The sequence below is a fragment of the Uranotaenia lowii genome, chromosome 2 (genome assembly GCF_029784155.1).
Source record: "Uranotaenia lowii strain MFRU-FL chromosome 2, ASM2978415v1, whole genome shotgun sequence".
NCBI classification, from domain to species: Eukaryota; Metazoa; Arthropoda; class Insecta; order Diptera; family Culicidae; genus Uranotaenia; species Uranotaenia lowii.
In genome coordinates, this window is record NC_073692.1 from 248361706 (window position 1) to 248384278 (window position 22573).

The 22573-nt window shown below is 37.1% G+C and overlaps 1 protein-coding gene and 1 long non-coding RNA gene across 2 annotated transcripts in view; one reads left to right on the forward strand and one right to left on the reverse strand.

Moving 5' to 3' along the window:
• The first annotated feature begins 10737 nt into the window (after positions 1–10737).
• Positions 10738–11772, forward strand: LOC129749759 (uncharacterized). The gene is made up of 3 exons (XR_008738156.1): positions 10738–10936; positions 11004–11219; positions 11282–11772. It is a non-coding gene; the product is annotated as an uncharacterized LOC129749759 (long non-coding RNA).
• A 6540-nt stretch (positions 11773–18312) lies between these two features.
• The window catches only part of LOC129746452 (synaptic vesicle glycoprotein 2C-like), a 29375-nt gene continuing 25114 nt past the window's right edge, over positions 18313–22573 (reverse strand). The window contains exon 8 of the mRNA XM_055740101.1: positions 18313–19987. Coding sequence (XP_055596076.1) covers positions 19810–19987 — 178 coding nt within the window. The 3' untranslated portion in view covers positions 18313–19809. The remainder of the gene's footprint in view (positions 19988–22573) is intronic.

Below are 22573 nucleotides of genomic sequence, written 5' to 3' on the forward strand. Positions count from 1 at the left end.
ATCAGTAAACAACCAGTTAAGTGAATAATATAGCGCAGATAGAGAGAATCAAATGATCAACTGACAAAAGAAAAGCCAAATATGGGACTGCTTTGCGGGTATATTTAATCCGCATCCGAAATATACTCGCAAGGCTGTCCCATCATTATTTTCTCCTCCGCATCAACAACTTCCAAATCAAAAACATATTGGACGAAATTCTACAACAATTATCTTAATATCTGTGAAGAAAGAAGTAGAAAAGGTAAAGTTTCAACCGAGAAATCCACGAAAGTTTATAAAAATCTTTAAAGCCGTTTTTCTCGGTTCGTTGTTTTTGCATATGGGACAGCACACGATAGTGAAGGACAGAAAGATACAACACAACAAAAAACGCGCGATGACAGATGAGCCTTACGTGATACAGGCGATTGCTGTCCCGATTTCTGGACGAATGTTCGAGTTCCTGTGCACTAGACTGCCCCAAATTTGTATGGGAAATTCAAAACCTGTGAAATGTTATACGCTGCAGGCTAAAATTGATCCTGGGCCTAGTACAAGATCTCATGCCAAATTTGCGCCAGATCGGACCACGGGAAGGGGTCGCTCAACGAGCCTGAAGTTTGTATGGGATTTTGAGACATTTTGTTCGAGAGGAACATGAAAACCCAGTTTTTTGTCAATAACATTTGTCTCCTTCGACCGATTTCTTTCAAAAACGGGTTTTCTCAAAGCCTAAATTATGACTAATATTTCATCCGAACGTTGCATTTAAATTAGAGTTAAGATAAAAAAGTTATTAAGCTTCAAAAATTGGCTAAGTTTTTTAAGGGTGATATTCATCACTGTTTTAATGAGGCGACTAAATGTCCGACCAGAACACTCAATGTGAAATGCATGCCGTTTCGTCAAATAATGACCGATTTTAACCATTGTTTTAGCGCTCGATTGCAATTTTTAATGTTTTTCTAAAATTTGAGTTTGGATGATATCAGGCGCTATCGGCTTCCACGGAATTCTGGCGACAAAACACTAGCGCCAAATGAGGGTTTACGGGTTGAGATCCAAGCTCCAGTTCGATCTTTTTTTCACGCACACACATGCACCAGTGCAAATTGCATTGTTGTAAACAATATAAACATAAACATTGTATGAGTGAAGTTACGCTTGATTTTCTAAGTATTGGTATGATGATGTGGTTTCACTTAAAGCTTGAATACAAAGCTGCAATACTTGTACGGAAAGCTGCAAAGCTTGGATCCTATCTCGCAGGGCGGCAGCACCATAAACATTGTGTAGGTGACGCCAACGATTTGTTCGAAAAAACAACAACCCGTCTATCTTGATACTTGGAGATCTTTGATGATATTCACTTGTTAGTTCGGAAGAAGTAAGGGCGGAAAAATGCTTGACAATTTAAAAAAAATTGCATAACCACAGGGGCTTAGGAACATGACTGGACGATTTATGATGCCAAATAAAAAAAACCAGTTTTTTATCAACAACTTTGGTTTCCGTCGGCCGATTTCTTTCTTCGGGTTTTCTTAAAGCCTAAATTATGACTAATATTTTATCCGAAGACTGCATTTCGATAAGAATTAAGATTTAAAAGTTATTTTGCTTCAAAAATGGGCTAACATTTTTACAATGGTATTCAATACTGTTAATGAGACATCAATATGATCGACCGCCCGATTCATTAACATTAATGAAAAAGCATGGATCACTACAAATCTGGACGCATTAAAACGGGTCTATCTCGGAGCTATGTAAACGAAATAAAAATGTTTTGTACTTGAAATGTAGGGTTTTTTATTGCACTTTAAAGGAAAAATAAGAAAAAAATTATTCCGATGTTGTTTTGATGAATTTTCGAACTTTTGGTTGAGTATCACTCATTATAGTTTGAACACCCTATTCGCTGACCTCAGCGGCCATTTCGTTCCACAATCTCTTCATCTCTGTTGCTTCCCGAGTCGTCCTACCATTCTTCTTCATCTTCTGCTTGACAATTGCCCAAAATTTTTCGATAGAGCGGAATTGAGGGCAGTTGGGTGGGTTGATGTCCTTTTCGACAAAATCCACCCGTTGGCCCAATACCACTGTAGAACCTCCTAGCTGTAGTGGCAGCTTGCCAAATCTGGCGAAAACTTAACTAGTCCTTTGTGAGATCTAATGTACGAAAAAAAAAAAGTTTTTCAGGAATTCCTCCTTATAAATTTCGGAGTCCATGGTCTTGTTTTTCACAAAAACAGGAATTTTTCGTCCGCAGCTGCAAATACCTTGCCAGATCAAACACTTTCTTGCACACTTATCAGCAAAAACGAATTTGAAGTTGCCGGGGACATCACCATGACCAGTGCAGTGCACCACTGCAGTGGCTTTACATAATTTTTGGCCAGAAAGCTGCCCAAAATCCATCTTCACGTACGTTTCGTCATCCATGAGGATGCATCCGTCGAACTTCGTTGGAATCTTCTTGTATAACTTGCGGACACGTCCTTTGGCTACTAAATTCTGCTTCAATGTCCGGTTTGGTTGCTTACTGGTCCGATAGGATCGTATTCCTTCGCGTAGACGAATTCTGCTGACGGTGCACCGGTCGACGTTGAATTTCTTGGCAATGTCATAGTCCGACTACCCTGTGTTTTCCTTGATCGTTCTCAACACCTTCAAATGCAGTTTCTGATTCTTAGGTCCACTATAACGCTTGGTATGAACCTGCCGATCTATAGTACGCATCTCACGGAGACGTTTGAGAACGCTACACCCGGTTGATTTGACAATTTTTAACGATTTCGCGATTTTTGAACCCGACCACGTCGGGTTTTTGACGTGGGTGTTCAAAATTTATTTTCATCTCGCGGCTTCCATCACGTGTAACTTTTTTGAAACAAAACGAATCGTAATGAAATTTTCAGCACTGGTAGAAGAGTTATTCCTCTACAAAGTGCTGCCAAAATATTCCAGATCCGACAACTAGGAGCACTATGGTAAAATAAATAGTGCGTCCAGATTTGTAGTGATCCATGCTTTACTATCCTTTAAGAAAAACCGTTTTTGAAAGAAATCGGCCAACGGGAACCAAAGTTAATGATGAAAAGCAGGTTTTTCACGTTTCTTCCGAGCAAAATGTCTCAAAATCCGCTCGTTGAGCGACCCCTTCCCGTGATCCGATCTGGCCCAAATTTGGCATGAGATCTTGTACTAGACTAGGACTAGAATCAATTTTAGCCTGCAGCGCATAATATTTCACAGGTTTTGAATTCCTCATACAAATTTGGGGAAGTCTATTGTATAATTTCCGCCTTTGGGCGGGGTTTATGTTTCATCTTATCTACCCAACTCAGGATCATTTTTTTCTCAAAAAATCTATTCAGAATTATTGTTACTCTCAGACCCAATCGCCAACAACTTTTTTTAGATCGAAAAATACATGGACCAACGCTTTATAATGCCAACAAAATGATAATTTTTTCGAAAAAAGGTCCTTTTACATTTTTCTCACGTTTTTATTATATTAGTTGCTCTGGCTTTTTTTGACGAAAATGTTTCCTTGGAAGAAAAACAAGATATGGTTGAAGCGCATTAACAAAATGTAACACATAAGGATCGAAGCCTCATAGACAAAATCGAGAATTTTGATCTGCTCAAAGATTTCAAACTTGCAAGTTTCGTTTCTAGGAACACGAACAGTTTTTTTTTTTTTGAAATAACTGGTTTATCAAAAGACTTGTTAAAAGAAAATCCCAACAAATGGAATCAAAACCAGAGATATTTAAAAGATGGTAACCGTAGTGAACGACTGTGCCGAATGAGTTATTGCATTGATTTCGGAGTTTAATGGAAAAATAACCAAAAATGAAGAATAACTGCAATTCAAATCTCCAACAAAAAATAATTTGATCTGAAATGTTGTGCATAAAATTTGAATTTTGTTAGTTACTCTATAAACAAAAAAAAAAGTTTTTGAAATATAATAATTTTTTTTAGTTCAAAACCTACTAGGAAATAAATTCACGTGTCAACCTCATTAAAAACACTCTAAACAAAATAATGTACTTAGTTTTAAGTACAGCTAAAATTAAAGATAAACGTAAAAAGACTGTAAATGGACTTGTTTTTCGAAAATTTATCTTTTTATTGGCATCATAAATCGTCCAGTCATGTTCCCAAGCCCCTGTGGTTATGCAATTTTTTTTAAATTGTCAAGCATTTTTCCGCCTTTACTTCTTCCGAACTAACAAGTGAATATCATCCAAACTCAAATTTTAGAAAAACATTAAAAATTGCAATCGAGCGCAACAACAATGGTTAAAATCGGTCATTATTTGACGAAACGGCATGCATTTCACATTGAGTGTTCTGGTCGGACATTTAGTCGCCTCATTAAAACAGTGATGAATATCACCCTTAAAAAAGTTAGCCAATTTTTGAAGCTTAATAACTTTTTTATCTTAACTCTAATTTAAATGCAACGTTCGGATGAAATATTAGTCATAATTTAGGCTTTGAGAAAACCCGTTTTTGAAAGAAATCGGTCGAAGAAGACAAAAGTTATTGACGAAAAACTGGTTTTTCATGTTCCTCTCGAACAAAATGTCTCAAAATCCCATACACTTCAGGCTCGTTGAGCGACCCCTTCCCGTGGTCCGATCTGGGCCAGATTTGGCATGAGATCTTGTACTAGGCCCAGGATCAATTTTAGCCTGCAGCGTATAACTATTTCAAAAGTCGGGACATTTGGGGCAGTCTACTGTGCACTCGTAGGAATTTCATCCCGTAATGAAGGAATTGTGAAGCTTCACGAGATTCGGAAGGGTTCCCATTCGAAATTGACCAACTTCCCTGTGATTCAAAGAGTCATTATCCTGAGCGCAAAAATTCAATCTTAGTGTGTAGGTTCCCCTATTGTTATACTCTTTTAAATACAGATTTTTGCCAAGTTTAAACAAAAATCTGCTTAAATGAAATTAATTATAAATTGATGTTGATTTATAAACAAACATAATGATCGACTAAATGTTAATATGGCCAACATACTTATTTGTTGTTGAAATTTATCAGTTCTTTGAAAATCCATTTTACTTCATAATATGCGAAAACAAAACAAATAACAAAAACCTATTTGAAAGGTAAATCACTGATTATTAGTTTTCAGATTTGGGCTATCACCTCTAGTTTTATCATCTCATATGCGAAAATTTTATAATTGGTTAGTTTTCGGTTAAATCGATCTTCGTAAAACTGATAAACTAATGCAAATATTTGCAAACTCAAAGCTGAGTTTGAATCAATTGAATATATTTTGTTCAATCAAGGATTCAGATTGTGACTAGATTCTCGTTTGAAAGATACAATGCATTGAATAAAATAAATTTTACAATTTTTAGAAATTGCAGCACCTATAAAAGATTCTAACTCATTCAACAATTCTGTTGAAAACTGCAAAACGATTTGACCTAGGTTTTAAAAATATCAAAGATTCAATTTAGTTTAAATTGTCTTTAAAATTTCATAAAAGTTCTCGTTTTTTGCGGATTCGTTGTTCAACAACAAAAATACTCACAAACGCAGTAGCCTTTAAGAAATGTTTTTAATTCGATTTACCCGATTCCCATTTCTCAGGGAAATCGAAATAAAAACCGTTTTAAGGAGTTTTCAACACTTATGACTGCTCGAATGGCATCTTTTAACGATTCCGCAACGATTCTACCTTGTTACAATTTTTAGCTTTCTTACACAGAAAGGCATATTGAACGTTCAGTTGGGGCAACCATAAATTAAGGGTCCAAGACCTCACCTTATATATACCAATCGACTCAGCTCGACAAGTTACGAAGATGTCTGTGAATTTGTATGCAATTGAAATGGTCTTACAACCCTTTCTCCTATTCTGGGTTCGATTTTGAAGAATTTAGTTAAAAAGTGGATTTTTTCTTCTGCAGGTCCTACTTAAACAACAACAAAAAAATATTGTCTAAAATTGTTCTATTCCTTAAGCTTATATCGGCTCCAAAAAAGGTAGCCAGCAATCGCTAAATTCATTACGGAAGCGATCGAAAATTTGACAAAATTTCATCAAACAGCCGAGTTTTGATCCCACGCCCTCTATCATGAAAGTCAAGGTGGCTAACCCCTTGACCACTAGTGAGCCAATGGTCGGAAAATCGCTCAAGAACAGCAATCAGGAATGGTTTCTAGCTAGAATGATGCTTCCTCCGAGTGCTGTGATACGCACGTAGTAAAAGTACCCATTGAATATATGTCGAAAATCAACACTAACTTGATACAAGAAGATAAAAAAATGTCAAAGATACAGCCGATTTAGTGAAGCATTTCCAAAATTTCCCTTTTTTACGGGAATAGCTGTATCTTTGTTTGCAGTCATTGTAAAGACTTCAAATTTTGCAGAGCGTTAGTTGAATAGTTGAATGTGTGTGAAAAGTTCATGAAAAAATATTAACCGAGAGAGAAATGGCAACTTGTCAAAGTTAGAAGTGGGTGCGCAGCTTCACATGTTTCATTCTTTTTTGAACGCAACTGTATGTATTTATGAAATAACTTAAAAATTATGAAGCAAAACTGACAAAAAAACAAAGATTATGAACAAAACCAAAATAGTGTAAAATGCATCAAAAACATGAGAAAAACAACTATAAAAATTCTAAAAATGGTCGGAAATTGTCTTAAAATAACGTTAATAGTTAAAAAAATAGTTATTTTGTAAAAATAAAAGAAAAACTTTTCAGAAAAAACCGTTCGATTTTGGCAACAATGACAATGTTCGGGCATGTTGCCAAAAACGAACGGGGTCTGGTATATATATGACATGGACACGACATAACGAGCACCGAGGCATAATGAGCACCGGGGCATAATGGGCATCGGGGCATAATGAACACTGGGGCATAATGAGCATATAAACAATGAGCATATACAACGGGGCATTATGAGCATATAAACAATGGGGCATTATGAGCATATAAACAATGGGGCATAATGAGCATATAAACAATGGGGCATAATGAGCATATAAACAGCGGGGCATAATGAGCATATAAACAATGGGGCATAATGAGCATATAAACAATGGGGCATAATGAGCATATAAACAATGGGGCATAATGAGCATATAAACAATGGGGCATTATGAGCATATAAACAATGGGGCATAATGAGCATATAAACAATGGGGTACAATGAGCAATAAACAATGGGGCATAATGAGCATATAAACAACGGGGCATAATGAGCATATAAACAATGGGGTACAATGAGCATATAAACAATGGGGTATAATGAGCATATAAACAATGGGGCATAATGAGCATATAAACAATGGGGCATAATGAGCATATAAACAACGGGGCATTATGAGCATATAAACAACGGGGCATAATGAGCATATAAACAACGGGGCATTATGAGCATATAAACAATGGGGTATAATGAGCACTGGGGCATAATGAGCACTGGAGCATAATAAGCACTGGGGCATAATGAGCACTGTGCGTAACGAGCACCGGGGCATAACGAGCACCCGGGTTATAACGAGCACTTCTCTTTTATTTTTGCATTTACTTGAATAAATTTTTATGAAGAATACTTTTGTACTTCCCTATAGTATTAATTTTTCACATCTTTACAGAAATATTTAAACAAAAACATCTATGTTCTCAAGTGACGAAAAGTGTTTTCAAGCACCAGGAAACAAGCTTTTATGATCTTTGAATCATCTTGATCTATAATGTACGCACTGCAACATGCTATATACATTGTTTCTCAATTTTTACCATCAATAATTTTTTGGTTTTTCACTAAAATCAATTTTAAAACGCATTTTTACTTTAATTTGTTGACTCAGGGCGAACAGAGCCCAATTAATCGGGGCACGATGAGCGTTTTCTGCTGTATCATCTAGCAGTGCCGGCAGCGGCAGTATATTTGTCTATAATTTAAGTTAAAAATGATCCACAAATAACTTATATGTTTCAACTTATACAGAAAGCACACTACCCATGTACACATTTATCGATTTGTTGTGGTTTTTTCCCAAACCCGCCTTTCATCTCTTCTACCTAACGTAGCAACATTTTCCAATCCACATAAATCTATCGAGAAAAATATGTTACATACTCTTGTTAAATAAGTGTACAAAAAAGCATAGTTGCACCTCTTTTTCACTAGAAAAAGATATTGGTTTTTCAATGTTATGTTGTGTATTTCGTTTGAATTGGCCTGAGGAACGAAGCATTATATTGCAAGTGTTTAGTTTCTAATTCTTCCTACGTTAAACTTTTGCTTAAAGTTTCCTACGCTGGAACATATGTATGTCTTATGTAAAAATTGTATCAAAAACAAACTCCTGTCGAAATCTAAGGACTTTACCCTGATACAAAATAATATCTTACATTCAAACGATTGAAGTTCAGCCCTGTCTTATACAAGGTTTTCTATCTTTTCACGAATCTTTTGTTCAAATGACTAGGGCACTGCTAAGGTGATTCATTGTTTTTATTTATTAAAAAACATTTTTTTCTAAAACATCTATTTGGATTGGTACAAAAAGAATATTACTGCATTGAGAAAATATTTAAATATTTCCCTGCAATCTGATAATATTAATTTTTGTAAGACAAATCCCCATTCAAGTTGACTAGCTGATTTGATATTATGTTTCGATGTATTTTTTTTACATGTATCTATACAAACGATACATTTTTTTTCTAGAACTCTATAAAAAATCTAAAAATTTTCACTGTTGAAATTGTAAAAATTGTGGATCAAAACAACGAATAGATGCCAATTTCGTTTGATTTGTTTAAACAAACCATGAAAACCTGTCAATTGGATACGAAAAGACTACGTGTTGAAAGACGCTAAAGTATTTGTCATGATTTCTAACCGGTTAACAAGTTTTGCGGTACAATTGATACAGTTTGAAGCTTTCATCATGATTTTATATTAAAAAACGAGTCTAATAAATGGGAAAACCATCATTTATAACCGGGAAAACCGGGACAAACTTTGGAATTTCAAAATTAAAAATCGCTAGCAACTCTGAAGTAAGTCAGTTTAAGATCTGATTTGATTTTTCAAAAAATTGGTCCATTTCCAGTTTTATGATTTAACCTTAGACTGAAATTTTAAATCTAAATTTGAGGGCCCACGCTTTTTGGTTTTCTATTCGCTGTTTCGAAGCTGCGCTGCTGCCATCTGGAGTAGTACGATGATGCGTGAGCAACATTCTGAGTAAACGATAAACTATAGAAGACTTTATAATCTTTTGAGTAAAATTTTCATTAATCCAAACGATTATGAAAAATAAAAAACACTCCTTTGAAGATTTAAGTTTATTTTTCCACTCAAATCATAATAAATTTGCCCGGCTGAAGAGTCAATTTTATGTGAATGATCCATTTCCTAGTCAGCCGGTGAGAAAAAACGAACATGTAAAATAATTGTTTGCGCCTATTTTCAAGACTTTTTTTATTCAAATTTGTTATCTATATTTTTATATTATATCTTTATATTGAACTTCATGTCATTTTGGCTGGTATGTATGCATGAACGATTTGTTCGTTGTTACTATCAACTAACAGTTGGATTAAGTTTAGATATAACATTTCATAAATAAGTTAGATATAAAAATGAATGAAGTTTTAGCTTAAGACAGTATAAAATGTTAAATTCTTAATTGAAATTCTTTACGGCTTGTGGTTGCATTAATTAAATTTTCAATATGTTTCGCCAAAAAAAATATCAGAACATAAGGTCCGATAAAACGCAGAAAATTGATAATAACCATTGAACGATGTCAATTGAATAGCATAAAAGTAAAATAAAATTGTGTAGTAATTCGAGAATCTTGTTTTTATTCACTTAAACCACCATCAAATATCAAAATCCACCCTCCAGCTTTCAAATTATTACGCCTGATTGTATGCAGCTGCAGAAAAAAACTTAGTAGAAAATAGCAAAAATTTATGGATTTTAGAATAGAAATTTCTAGCTTATCAATTGTTGGGGCTTTTCCAAATTTTGAAGAAATGTTAATTGACTTCTCTTTTAACAAATTTCAATTGAAAATGTGCACTTGGCTTAATTTTTCATTCAAAAATATGTGAAATACTCCGAGAGGTTTTTGGAATAGTAAAAAAAACACATTTTTTATCGTCGATTTACGATGCATCACGGCACATACAGATTTTCTCCTATAGCTCACAATAATCTCTGAACCTTTTACTTTAAGCATGTATTCTCAATTTTTTGAAAATCCTTACCAAATCAGAGAAAATAATAATTTATAACAGGCTAGTATTTCCACTCAATTGTTTACATTTTCTTACACACACACGATCCGTCAAAAATTAGCTTCGAAATCGCGGATTGTTTCACATTCTATCACCGATTATGAGGTATCACCGATTCTTATTTTACCGCTAAAAAGGCAGTCCTTAGATAAATGGCTTTCAGAGCAACGTTGAGGATTTCGTAACGCCTCTTTCATATCGGCTAACACATATCCAATTGTTAGTTTCACTAGCGACCGCTAGGATTTCGAAACTTAGCAAAGATTCAAACACTTACCGGGTAAGTTACTTTCAGTTGCACTGTAGCTCGCGTACAACGTAGGCTGCAATATCTAAATGAAAAACTGCTACCTACACGCTCATATTTATATAACCATATTTGGCTCAAAAATAACCATTTTATGACATTTGCCTCAAAACTACCAATATGGTTGTTTTTTATGATTTTTTCCAAGATAAATTTCAACCATTTTGGAAGTTCTCGAGTATTAACCATAAAATGGTTGAATAATTTGACGTCTTTTCATCGCCATTTTGAAAGCGTCCAATGGTGCAGCCGAACGCATTTTAGAAATCTATTTTTCCCGGACTCAATTAAGTTATCAAGTTTATTTTATTGCATCCGTAGGAGATCATGAAAAGTAAGTGATGTGCTGTAAGTTTTTGTCATAACAATAATCTCTATAATCAACAAAAAAACAATTTCAGGACACCGAATGGACATCGCTTCAGGTCCAATTAAAAAACTGATAGCATCGAAACAACCAGATTGCGAGGGCTCACTAAAGTTACCTGGCCACAGCAGCAGCAGACGGAAGAAAAAAAATCATATTTCTCGTTCTTTGTGAAAGATTTTAAGTACCTCACGAAATCGAGGACTGGAGGATACTTCCGATGATAACTATTCCCATTATTTTTGCAAATGTGATAGCCCTTCCACAGGATTAACAAGGTTGGTTACTACATGATTTTTTTTTGTATTTCAGAACACGTCAGTAGCGCCAGATAATTTCAACCTAAAAAAACTAATGATTGTCTTCTGGAATGACACAATCAAAACGCTCCAACTAGGCCGCCTCCGTTAGGGCAATCCAACAGCACACATCCTTCGATCATTTCTCCAACAGCAGCAGGTGGAAGAAAAGTTTTTGTTATACGAACTTTTTTTACTATCCGGAAGGAGCTTAAAAGGGCCATCACTTTAGCAAAAACCATCACCTGCCGGAACCTCCTTGAATAACAGCAGATTGGAATAGCCTATCCGCTAGAGCTACACGGCTTTACAGAATGTCACCAAGGTACACGAGATCACCACTTCCGCCACGGGGGAACTTCTGTTACCACGGGTGTTAAGGCTATTTGTTGCTGTTCCCAGCCTGAAATTTTCTGTTCCTGCATAAAAATTCAGATTATTTTTTATTTACTTCGATAAAAATATCTTGTTATTGAAATGGCATTTATTACTCACAAGAAATAAAGAAACTAATACGAAAAACCGTATTTTTCCTAAGTATGTCGATAACTTTAAAAAATGCTAAAAACTGCCCTGAAAAGAACGGTTGAAAAATAACCATTTTTTAACTTCTCCTCCAAAACCCCGTTCGGTTGAAAAATAACCATATTCGAAGTTCTCCCGTAGAAGTCATTTTATGACTTCTCATGGAGAACTCATAAAATGACATTTCCCGGGAAAAGGTCAAAAATGGTTATTTTTGAATGATAAATGGTTTAATAATTTCTAGCGTGTAGGTAAACCGGTTCGGCTTCTTTGATTGGTTACCTACCTACATAACCGTTAGTTCTTTTCCAAATTTTTGAATTTCAACCTCCAGAAGCTAAAAATTAACATTATATTATACCGTCTCAGGCATTCCTGCTTTATAAAAGGCAGCTTCAGCAAGCTTTCTTGGTGGAAAGCCATCTGCTTGACCACCTGTTTGGTTCCGGTTCCGGTTTGGTCGATGATAGACTAGAGTAGGGTTACCATACGTACTCTTTTAAGAGTACATGTACTATTTTTCGATCAAGAAATGAGCGTGCTCTTTTTGTGGAAGGAATTAAATAAAATTTTCTCATGTAAGTTAAATTATTTCTTTTGATACATGAATATTGTAAACTTATAAATACTAAAGATCCAACTTTTTATGCAGTCATTGCACAACATTTCAGTTTTGCTTCTATTGTTGAATGTTTCAAAGGATGGTTACCAAGGGAATCACGAATACATTCACGATTTCAATCGGGATTTTTCATTCAAAAAGCAACGAACTCCCTGACAGTAGACAATATGCAAAACAACAACTTGCTTAAAAGTATAGTGCACAAAACAAACGCGCACGAATCTGCAACAATGTTTTTTAAGATTAAGGCAGGATTAAAGGCAGTGTTTTATCAACTGTGGTGTGCTTTGGGGCTGTTCACTAATTACGTAAGCACATAGGGGGGGTGGGGGGGTTTCACATTTGCTTACGATCTCTTACTAGGGGGGTAGGGGGGGTTTCCAAAAATCTTACGTAAGAAATATTACAAAATTCATTACAGCCACAGCCATACAAAACCATATTACTCAGGTTTTTTTTACTCACTACCTATTTGTTGGTTAATTTTTATGTTATGTTATTTATCTTTTATTGTCTTTGAATTAATAAAAAAATTGCAGGTTCTATAAAATTTATAGAGAACCAATTCAAACCAACATGTCATCAAAATCACTAGATGACATTTTTTAAAAAGATCTTTGTTTTTCGCTTTCCATCATAACCATCATTTTAAATGAGAAATTTACAGAAACATAAATGAAAATGGCGCGTTGTGACAGCACGATTTGAATCCATCATATTTCGAAAATGACTTCATCCAGAAAAAAATCTTGGCTGGTAAACGGTGGATAATGTGCAACACGAGACCCCATAGTGGTCATATCACCTCTTATTCACAACTCCTATCTCTACCTCCCCGTGGTGCCGGCTGGGGTGCGAGTAACCTAAGCGGAGATCGGATACCCAACCCCGGTGAATGCTTTGGTCGCATGCAGACTGAGAAGGTGGCCGCACGCGTCTGTTCCCCATGTCAGGGGCGGCGTGCAACAACAACCGAGCGTCTGTTCTCCAGGTCAGGGGCGGCTCAAACAGCGTCTGTCTTGCAGCAAGCGGCTGAATTTATGAAATGCGGCTCCCGCCAGCTAAGTCCAAGATGGCAGCCCCATCGCGGGATAGGGACTTTAGGCTAACAACCTACTGCTCCTGATATCTTGTATTGTTACAGAAACTGAGAGAAGAAATAACCGATTTGGAACTTTGGCAACGACTTTTAGCATGAAAACACGGACTAGAATTGGAACTTGGAATGTTTTGACCCTTGCCCAGCCAGGAAAGCTGGCTCAACTTGCTAGAGAAGCTAGCCGCCTCAAGCTAGAGATATTGGGACTGAGCGAAGTCCGTTGGCCTAACACTGGAGAACACAAGACACAGTCCGGGCAAGTACTGCTTTACTCTGGCATACGAGGAGAACATGCTACTCGGGAACGAGGAGTTGGTTTCCTGTTAAGCCCGCAGGCCCATGCGGCCCTCATAAGATGGGAACCGATAAACGAAAGAATAATCGTAGCCAGATTCAGAACACGGGTTAGAAACCTTACAATGGTCCAGTGTTATGCGCCAACTGACGTTGCCGATTTGCAGGAGAAAGAGCAGTTTTACAGTCAATTGAACAGCGTGGTTGAGAGAATTCCGAAGGGTGACATTCAAATCCACTTAGGCGACTTCAACGCAAAGATTGGCTCCGATAATCAGGACCTTGAGCGCATCATGGGGCGCCATGGCCTAGGACAGATGAGCGAAAACGGAGAGCTGTTTGTAGAATTTTGTGGCAACAACAACATGGTGATCGGTGGATCGCTCTTCCCCCACCGACCAGCACATAAGGTCACTTGGGTATCCCGAGATGGCCGAACAGAAAATCAAATTGACCACATCTGCATCAGCCGAAAATGGAGAAGGAGCCTTCTTGATGTTCGCAACAAACGAAGCGCAGACATTGCATCTGACCATCACCTCGTCCTTGGCGAGATACGACTGAGAGTTGCGCGTGTCCAACGGCGCGAGGAGAAGGTCGGGTGTCGATACGACGTCCGCTGGTTGGAGAATACAGAGGTGAAAAGGGCATACGTTGAACAGCTAGAATCCCGAGCCTCGGAGCTGCCGACAGACGGAACAGTCGAAGAACAGTGGTGTGGAATCAAGAATGCCTTTATCACGACGAGCCATGGTACTCTCGGTAAAGTTTGTGGAAGACGAAGTGAATGGATGTCGGATGAAACCTGGAGGATGATCGATGATCGGAGAAAGGCGAAAGTCGGAATTGAGCAGGCATGTACCGGGTCAGCCAAAGCAGACGCCCGCTTACGATATGCGGAGCTGGAAAAGGCAGTTAAACGAGCTTGTAGACGAGATAAGAGAGCCTGGACAAACTCCCTAGCCGAAGAGGGAGAAAGAGCCGCCGCCATTGGAGATATCCGATTATTATATGATATTTCTCGCCGCCTTAGTGGTGCAAGGACTAATGCAAGAATGCCGCTGAAAAACCGAGCAGGTCAGCTGCTGACAGATCGAACAGATCAGCTCAAGCGTTGGACTGAGCATTTTGATCAACTTTTTCGAGTTACAAATAGCAATGGCCAACAGAACCCGCAGCTCGAGGCGCCCACAGTAAGTCGCATTAATGGCGTCAACTCGGAAGCGCCCTCGCTGGCTGAAATAGAAGCGGCAATCAAGGACATGAAATCCAACAAAGCGCCTGGAATCGATTGCATTCCTGCTGAAATGCTCAAAGCCGACTCTGCCTTGTCAGCACAAATGTTGCACCGTCTTTTCGCTGACATTTGGGATACTGCAACATTCCCGGCCGACTGGATGCAGGGTATCCTCGTAAAGGTCCCAAAGAAAGGAGACCTGACAGAGTGCGGTAACTGGCGTGGCATAACTTTGATCTGTACAACCCTCAAAGTACTCTGCAAAGTGATCCTGAACAGGATCCAGGAGAGAATCGACGCTACACTCCGACGGCAACAAGCTGGATTCCGATCCGGACGATCATGTGTGGACCACATCACAACGCTACGAATAATACTGGAACAAATCAACGAATTCCAGGACTCTCTTCTGCTGGTGTTCGTTGATTTCGAAAAAGCATTTGACCGACTGAACCACGAAAACATCTGGGCTGCTCTTAGACGACGGGGGGTCCCAGAGAAACTAGTCCATCTCATCGAAGCACAGTACGAGGCATTTTCGTGCAAGGTCTTGCACGACGGTGTCTTGTCCGAACCAATCCCGGTAACTGCTGGAGTGAGACAAGGATGTATTTTGTCACCGCTGCTTTTTCTCATCGTAATGGATGAGATCTTGACTGGATCGATTGACTGTAGACCAAACCGAGGATTGCCGTGGAATCCTTCAACCATGGAGCAACTGAACGACCTTGATCTGGCAGACGATATTGTTTTGCTCGCCCAAACACAACAAGACATGCAGAGCAAACTCGATGACCTCACCGAAAGCTCCAAGGCAGCAGGTCTCAAAATCAATGTCGAAAGACCAAGTCGATGGAAATCAATACAGGAAATCGTTCCAATTTCGTGGTAGCTGGACAACAGGTTGAGACAGTGGAGTGCTTCCAGTATCTTGGTAGCCAGATTACGCCTGATGGTGGTACCAAGAAGGACATCGAAACCCGGATCAGAAAAGCCCGATTTGCGTTTGCGAGTCTCCGAAACATCTGGCGGTCACGCCAGATCTCTCTACGAACTAAGATCCGAATCTTCAACTCAAACGTCAAATCCGTATTGCTGTACGGGTGTGAGACTTGGTGCACATATGCGGTGACGACGCGAAAACTGCAAGTTTTTGTGAATCGGTGCCTGCGGAACATCATCCGCGCTTGGTGGCCTGGCAACTGGATCTCAAACGTTGAACTTCATCGCCGGTGTCATCAAAAGGCGCTAGAAATCGAGATTCGAGAACGTAAGTGGAGATGGATTGGGCACACGCTGCGAAGAGATGAAAACGAGATTTGCAGAGAGGCGCTTGACTGGAATCCAGATGGGCATCGAAGAAGAGGCAGGCCCAAAAGCTCGTGGCGGCGAAGTCTAGCCGCTGAAATCCGCACAGTTGACGAGAACCTTGGCTGGCAGCAAGTGAAGACGCTGGCTCCGGATCACCAGCAGTGGAGATCTTTTATCTCAGCCCTATGCGCCGGTCAATCGGCGCTGGACCCTTAGGTAGGTAGGTAGAAAAAAATCTTTAAAAACCAATATAAGGCGCTTTAAATAATGAATTTCTGGACAGTTTTTTCAGTGATAGACACTACCAACTCTACATTTTACAAAAGATTTACAAAAAAAAAATCCTAAAACTTTATCGCTCACCGCTGAATGAGTCTGAGCTTTTAGGTTAGTTGACAACGTGATTGTCGTTAAACAATTTTGCCCCAATTCTAGTAGTTTAGAACGATATTTTTTAAAAATATTTTTATAATTTTCAGGTAAAAACATTAAAAAAATGTATGGTACCTTGAGCTAACCAGATCTCTCTTTTTGAAATCGGAATTTAGTGTTTATTAGATTGTGGAAATTTATTGAAAATTATATTGTTATCCGAAACATGTCTTAACCCTTCGTTTCATGATTTTTTATTTTTCCTCAAAAATTATTTTAAACAGTTGGAAATGATGTGTACATTAAGAAAAGAAATTAAAATAAAATACGATTTTTCCATTTTTCCATACATTAATTGTTGCAGATTTGTTACTTTATGAAACGAAGGGTTAAATAATGTTTTCTTGTTCGTATCAATTTCTCAAAGAATAAAAAACGTAAGATCTTATTAGGGGGGAGGGGGGGTTTTTGAAAAATCTTACGTTGTCTTACCAGGGGGGGGAGGGAGGGTTGAAAATTTCCAAAATCGTGCTTACGTAATTAGTGAACGGCCCCTTTCTCAGTTGAATGATCCAACTTAAAATTCTGAGCATTTGTTATGTATCTTACAACAAACTGGCGGTTTTTTGAAAAACCTGAAATGAGTATTGAATAAATGGCATTTGTCTTAACATTTTTTTTTAATTTTCTCTTAATGTACTCTTTTTGGCGTTGCAGGATATGGTAACCCTAGTCTAGAGGACCACCGTGGTGCAATGATCTTGCATTCTGCTGTCTATGTTTCAAATCACGTTGATTTAGTTAGTTTAAACAATTAAGAAAATTTGTCATGACTTTTCCGATACACTATAAATAACGGAGCTGCAGAAAAATCGAGAATTATAACGAGGAATCCGGAATTATCCGGAATCAATCATACGCGAATATTACCTCTGCATAGTCTGGTACAACTTTACAAAAGGCTATAATTTTTTTTCGAAAAGCCAACTGGTGTTTTTCTCTGTCCGGTAAATTGAAATATTTTGTTTGTTTAATCTACGCTGCCGAAGATGAGAAGTGCGTGAAGTCACTGCCGACTGACGATGGATTTTGGTTAGATTGTTTTATCTTGGTACTTTTCCGCAACCTATCCGCAAGTAGGATTTCCAAATACCTTCTGAAACAGCTTTCTGGGTCGTATTAGTTCTCCGAACGTTCGCAGGTACGTATTTTGGCATCTTGTGTTAGTTATGATTATCAGTTGAACCTCTTGTATCAGCCAATGCAAGATGTGTATGTAGTCTTCCCATTCTATGCTATGCTATCCTAAGTCTGGTACAACTTAAAAAATATTTGCTAACAAATTAAATTTATTAATGAAATTGATAGCGATTCAACCCGCCCATTGCTGTCAGTCAGATATTGTAAAGAATTTTATGGGGAATCTACGTGATCTTATTGATGCTGTGAACAAACAGTAAATTGAGGCGCCCGGTAAAATTTCCAAAAAATATATGCATACCTACATACATAAATATGTCAATCGCATGTTATTGGATAGTGAAGTTCGGTAGTAGACTTCGGTTTCATTAAAAAAAAGAAGACTTCTCAGCTACACTTTTTATTCAGTAACAATCTTGGTTTTGATGTACAGATTATGAAGCCATTGTACAAGTTGTCTTTTAAAAATGTGTTTATTCCATTTGAAATTTTCCTTTTGCAAATATGTACGTTCAATTTTTTTTAATAACTTTTCCGCGTTGTCTGTTTCCTGTGGGCTTAACGATTGGTGCAATTTTGCTTTTTTATAACCTTTAAGTGAGTTATGTTTTTTGTTAATCTTTTGCAGTATTGAATACAAACGATATAACTATGACACAATAAGTTTATACAAAACTGTAGACGCAATTTTTTCACTATTATCTTATAATAAACTTAGCTCAACTCGTATCTGGGGGAAACACAGATTTTTTTCATGATAAACACAAACCTAAAGATACAAATATTTCTATTTTATATAAATAAATTCTAATCCATTGAAACAACCCCATGAGTGGAAATTAGGACATTTGAGTTTGTCAGTAAACAATTAGACATCACCAGACAGGAAATTATCATATGTCTTGGGTAAATTTGTTTTGTTACAAATTACTGGCACCTATAATTGCATGAGCACTCCTGTTGTGGTATTTTGACTCGTGAGATATGTGTTGTGTGAAAATGGCATATTGGCGTTATCTAATTGTGAGCATCATCAGACTTTGTTGTTTTATAAAACAAATTATTAGCAAAAGTAAATTATTTTTCTTTTGATAAAAAAAACAGAGATATTTGGCTTGACGTTAACACAACATAACAAACTTTCACTTATACATTTATATATGTAGACATAATAAGCTCCGAAAGTAAAACGCGTGACCAAATATTTCCAAGATTTTAATTCTATTCATAGTTCAAAATCAAAACTCGAATGCATACAAAGCACAACATGGAAGATATGAGTTAGTCATTTACCAGAGATACGAATGTCTGGAGGATGATAGGTTTTGCTCACTGATATTGTTCGTTGCATGAAGCATTCTTTTACTTCTTATTTACAGCAAAGTGTCTATTGCTATCGGTTGAAGCGATTTGATTAATTTTGAAGAATATAAAATTTATACGGCAAAATATTGCAAGATGCTTTTTTATCATTTCCCTAGGTTCACTTTTTAATATATGTTTTTACTTTTCTTGGGCTTTAAGCTCCTTCAGTAATAATATCATTTAACATCTCTATCATTTTTTCTTATATTTTAAATAAAATTCCTACGTGAAAAAGGTTCAATAGGAATGTAGGACATAGGATCTTTCATTACAAATAAAATTATGATTTGATAATGAACAAACTGCCTTTCAACAATTGTGTTAAACGAAATCACAACAATTAATAGATATCACATTTCAACACGAAACAATAATGCTTCCTTAGTACATGTTTGTATATGAACGGTAGAAAACATCTCAAATGAAGCAGAAACTTTCATTGTGTGCATTAACCCTCGGATTGGATGTCTTTTCATGGAAATTATGCTGTTGCAGTTGAAAGGTTTGCTCTCTGGCTCATAGCAGCAGACAGGGATCTTTCAGGACGATTGCCGACGAAATTGGAACACCTAGGAATATCGTCGAAATGATGGCTGCAGCTTTGGACGATGTAACTGGGAGCGCTGTGTAAAGGGGCGCTCCGATCAGAGCTCCCAAGTGACCTCCGAAAACGAAGAAGCCGACAGCTGTGCACCTGTGAAAAAAATAACAGTACATGAAATTATTTCTCCACAATCAAGTACATTAGGTTATGGCGATGAGCAATAGGTAGTGTCCAATAGCATTTTTTCGTATTTCTAAAAGCCTGTAGTCTAAGAGATGTTGCCCTCGCTGAGTCGTTTTCTCGCTGCATCCTCGAAGTTAGTTCCTTCTGCGCTCCAGAAGATGATTTACTTGTCATTGGCGACTTCAATATGCCCGGTTTGAAGTGGTGCTTCAACCATGGCAGCTTTTTGTACCCGGACCCAGCACGCTCTACTTTTTCGGCGCCTTCAAACATCATATTGGACTCCCTAAGTGCAGCGACCTTGCGCCAGATCAACGACGTGGTGAACGAATACGTTTACCGACCATCGAATTCGCTCCTGCACCGCTTGTTAAAGTAGTCCCACATCACCCTGCTCTATTGGCATCGCTTGAAGTAACTAGGCTGAACACTACAGTAGAGAAACCAGCGACCTTCTTCCTCGACTTCAAGAACGCTAACTTCGACGCACAGTGGTCCAATTCTCAAAAAACCTGGCAAAAAGTCTGCTTTCAACATTTTTCGCTCTGAAACCTTTTAAAGTTGTTCAATAATCGTAATATCACGAAAAAAAATATATTTTTTTTCATATTTTCTGATAAATTGCTTTTTTGTTGTTGTTACTGTAAGAATTTAAAAATTTGTTGAAGCTCAGTAAGTAAATTCTCGTATTAAAATTTTCCTAAAGATTGCTGCAAAACCTCTCACATCCTAGAAAGGTTCATTGAATCTAAAATTATCTCAAAATTAAAATACATATGAAATTTAATCAAAACAGATTGACTTGACAACGCTCTGGTGCTGATTACTTTTTTTAATTTTTCATTTATAAATGAGTCAATTTAGAGTTTTTATGACAGATGAAAAATAATTAACATTTTCGCATCGATTTATGTTGGCTTCTTTTTAAATGATCATCCATTCTATCAATGGCTGTTTAACACAAAACACTTAATTTACATTTGAAACGAGAAAAACAAACTTGTGCTTCATATTTTTTAAATTTTTTTATTTAACTTTTAGTTTTAATTTTTGATTTTATTTCATACTAGCTGACCCGGTGCGCTTTGCTAAGCCTTTCAAAATCAAATGATATTTTCAGAAATTATTTAAATGTTTATTGTTTTGTTGGCTTTATTTTAAATCAAATTATAACACAATTCATGAGCAACCGGTATAAAATGAGAGCTGCAGCTGGAGTTTCGAATTGCAACACAAAGATAACTTAAACTAATATTCTGAATCTTGATCTATAAATTTGTGTTAAAGTCCTGGTAGTTTTAATCTGTTTCCTTGAGCTTCGCCCTGAAAAAGAAGGGTCTCAAATAAATTGTACGCAAATAATCTCACTTATTAAATATGGTTGATTTTGCTTGATATGTTCTGGATTTATGTTAAATAACTGATAAGAGATCCCCCTCTCCCCGCCTTTCCTTCCATTCACCCCCTGCCGAATGGAGGTCGTGATCTTTAATAATTATAGCCAAACCCATACAGCGTAAGGGTCGATAACAATCGTAGAAACATATCTCGTAACCAAGTACCTTTCCATGCCATATTTGTTTCCATTTGTTGGCTTCCATTTATGTCGTTAGCATAAATTGAGAACTGGTGTTAACAAAATTGTATTGGGCTCATCTCCCTCCTCCTATGTACCTCCAATGTACTGAAAGGAGGATGGTGTGTCAGATAATCATAGAATCATAGCAAAATGATTTTCCATGTTAAGTTTTGTCCATTTCTCGGATTTTGTAAAAAAAAAGTTAAATGTAAGCTTTCCTCTTCCCTTCCTATATTCCAAATTCTATCATCCTATTCCAAGAAAGGTATTGTTTCACATAGAAATATTTCTCGTATTCAAATACCATCCCATGCCAAATTGCCCCTTCATGATAGAGGGAGGGGTCTCAAACCATAATAGAAACCTTCCCCTGCCTTCAATACCCCCACCTGTCAAGTTTCAAGCAATTCGGTTCAGTAGTTTTCGGGTCTATAGGGAACAGACAGACAGACAGACAGACAGACAGACAGACAGACAGACAGACAGAAAGACAGACAGACAGACAGAAATTCATTTTTATATATATAGATTGCATATCTTTCAAATAATACCATAAAAGTTTTTAACTATTTTTCGAGTTTCAATTGATTCTCATGAATTTTGACCAGCAAAAAAGGGTTCTATGATTTGCTCAGTAATCAGAAGAATATTTGTGAAACCGTCATTTGATTGTGTTTTGGGAGTTAGTCCTAATTGAAAAAAATTGCACAGAAATTCATACTGATAGTGCTTCAAAATATTAAAAGGATGTTTTATGAATGGATTTTTGAGAAAACTCAAAATGGAGATCCAATAAAATTCAACTTAGTTCGTGAATCTGGAAGTTATTGACTCGAAAGTCAAATTTGAAGAAAAAAGTAGTTCAACTCGTTGAATTCGTTCTCAAAAAATGGCAAAAAAGGCAGCCCAATTTGCAATATTTTGTAGTCCAGAAATGTGGGAATCTATCCAACGTAAAATTAGAGTGGAGTTAT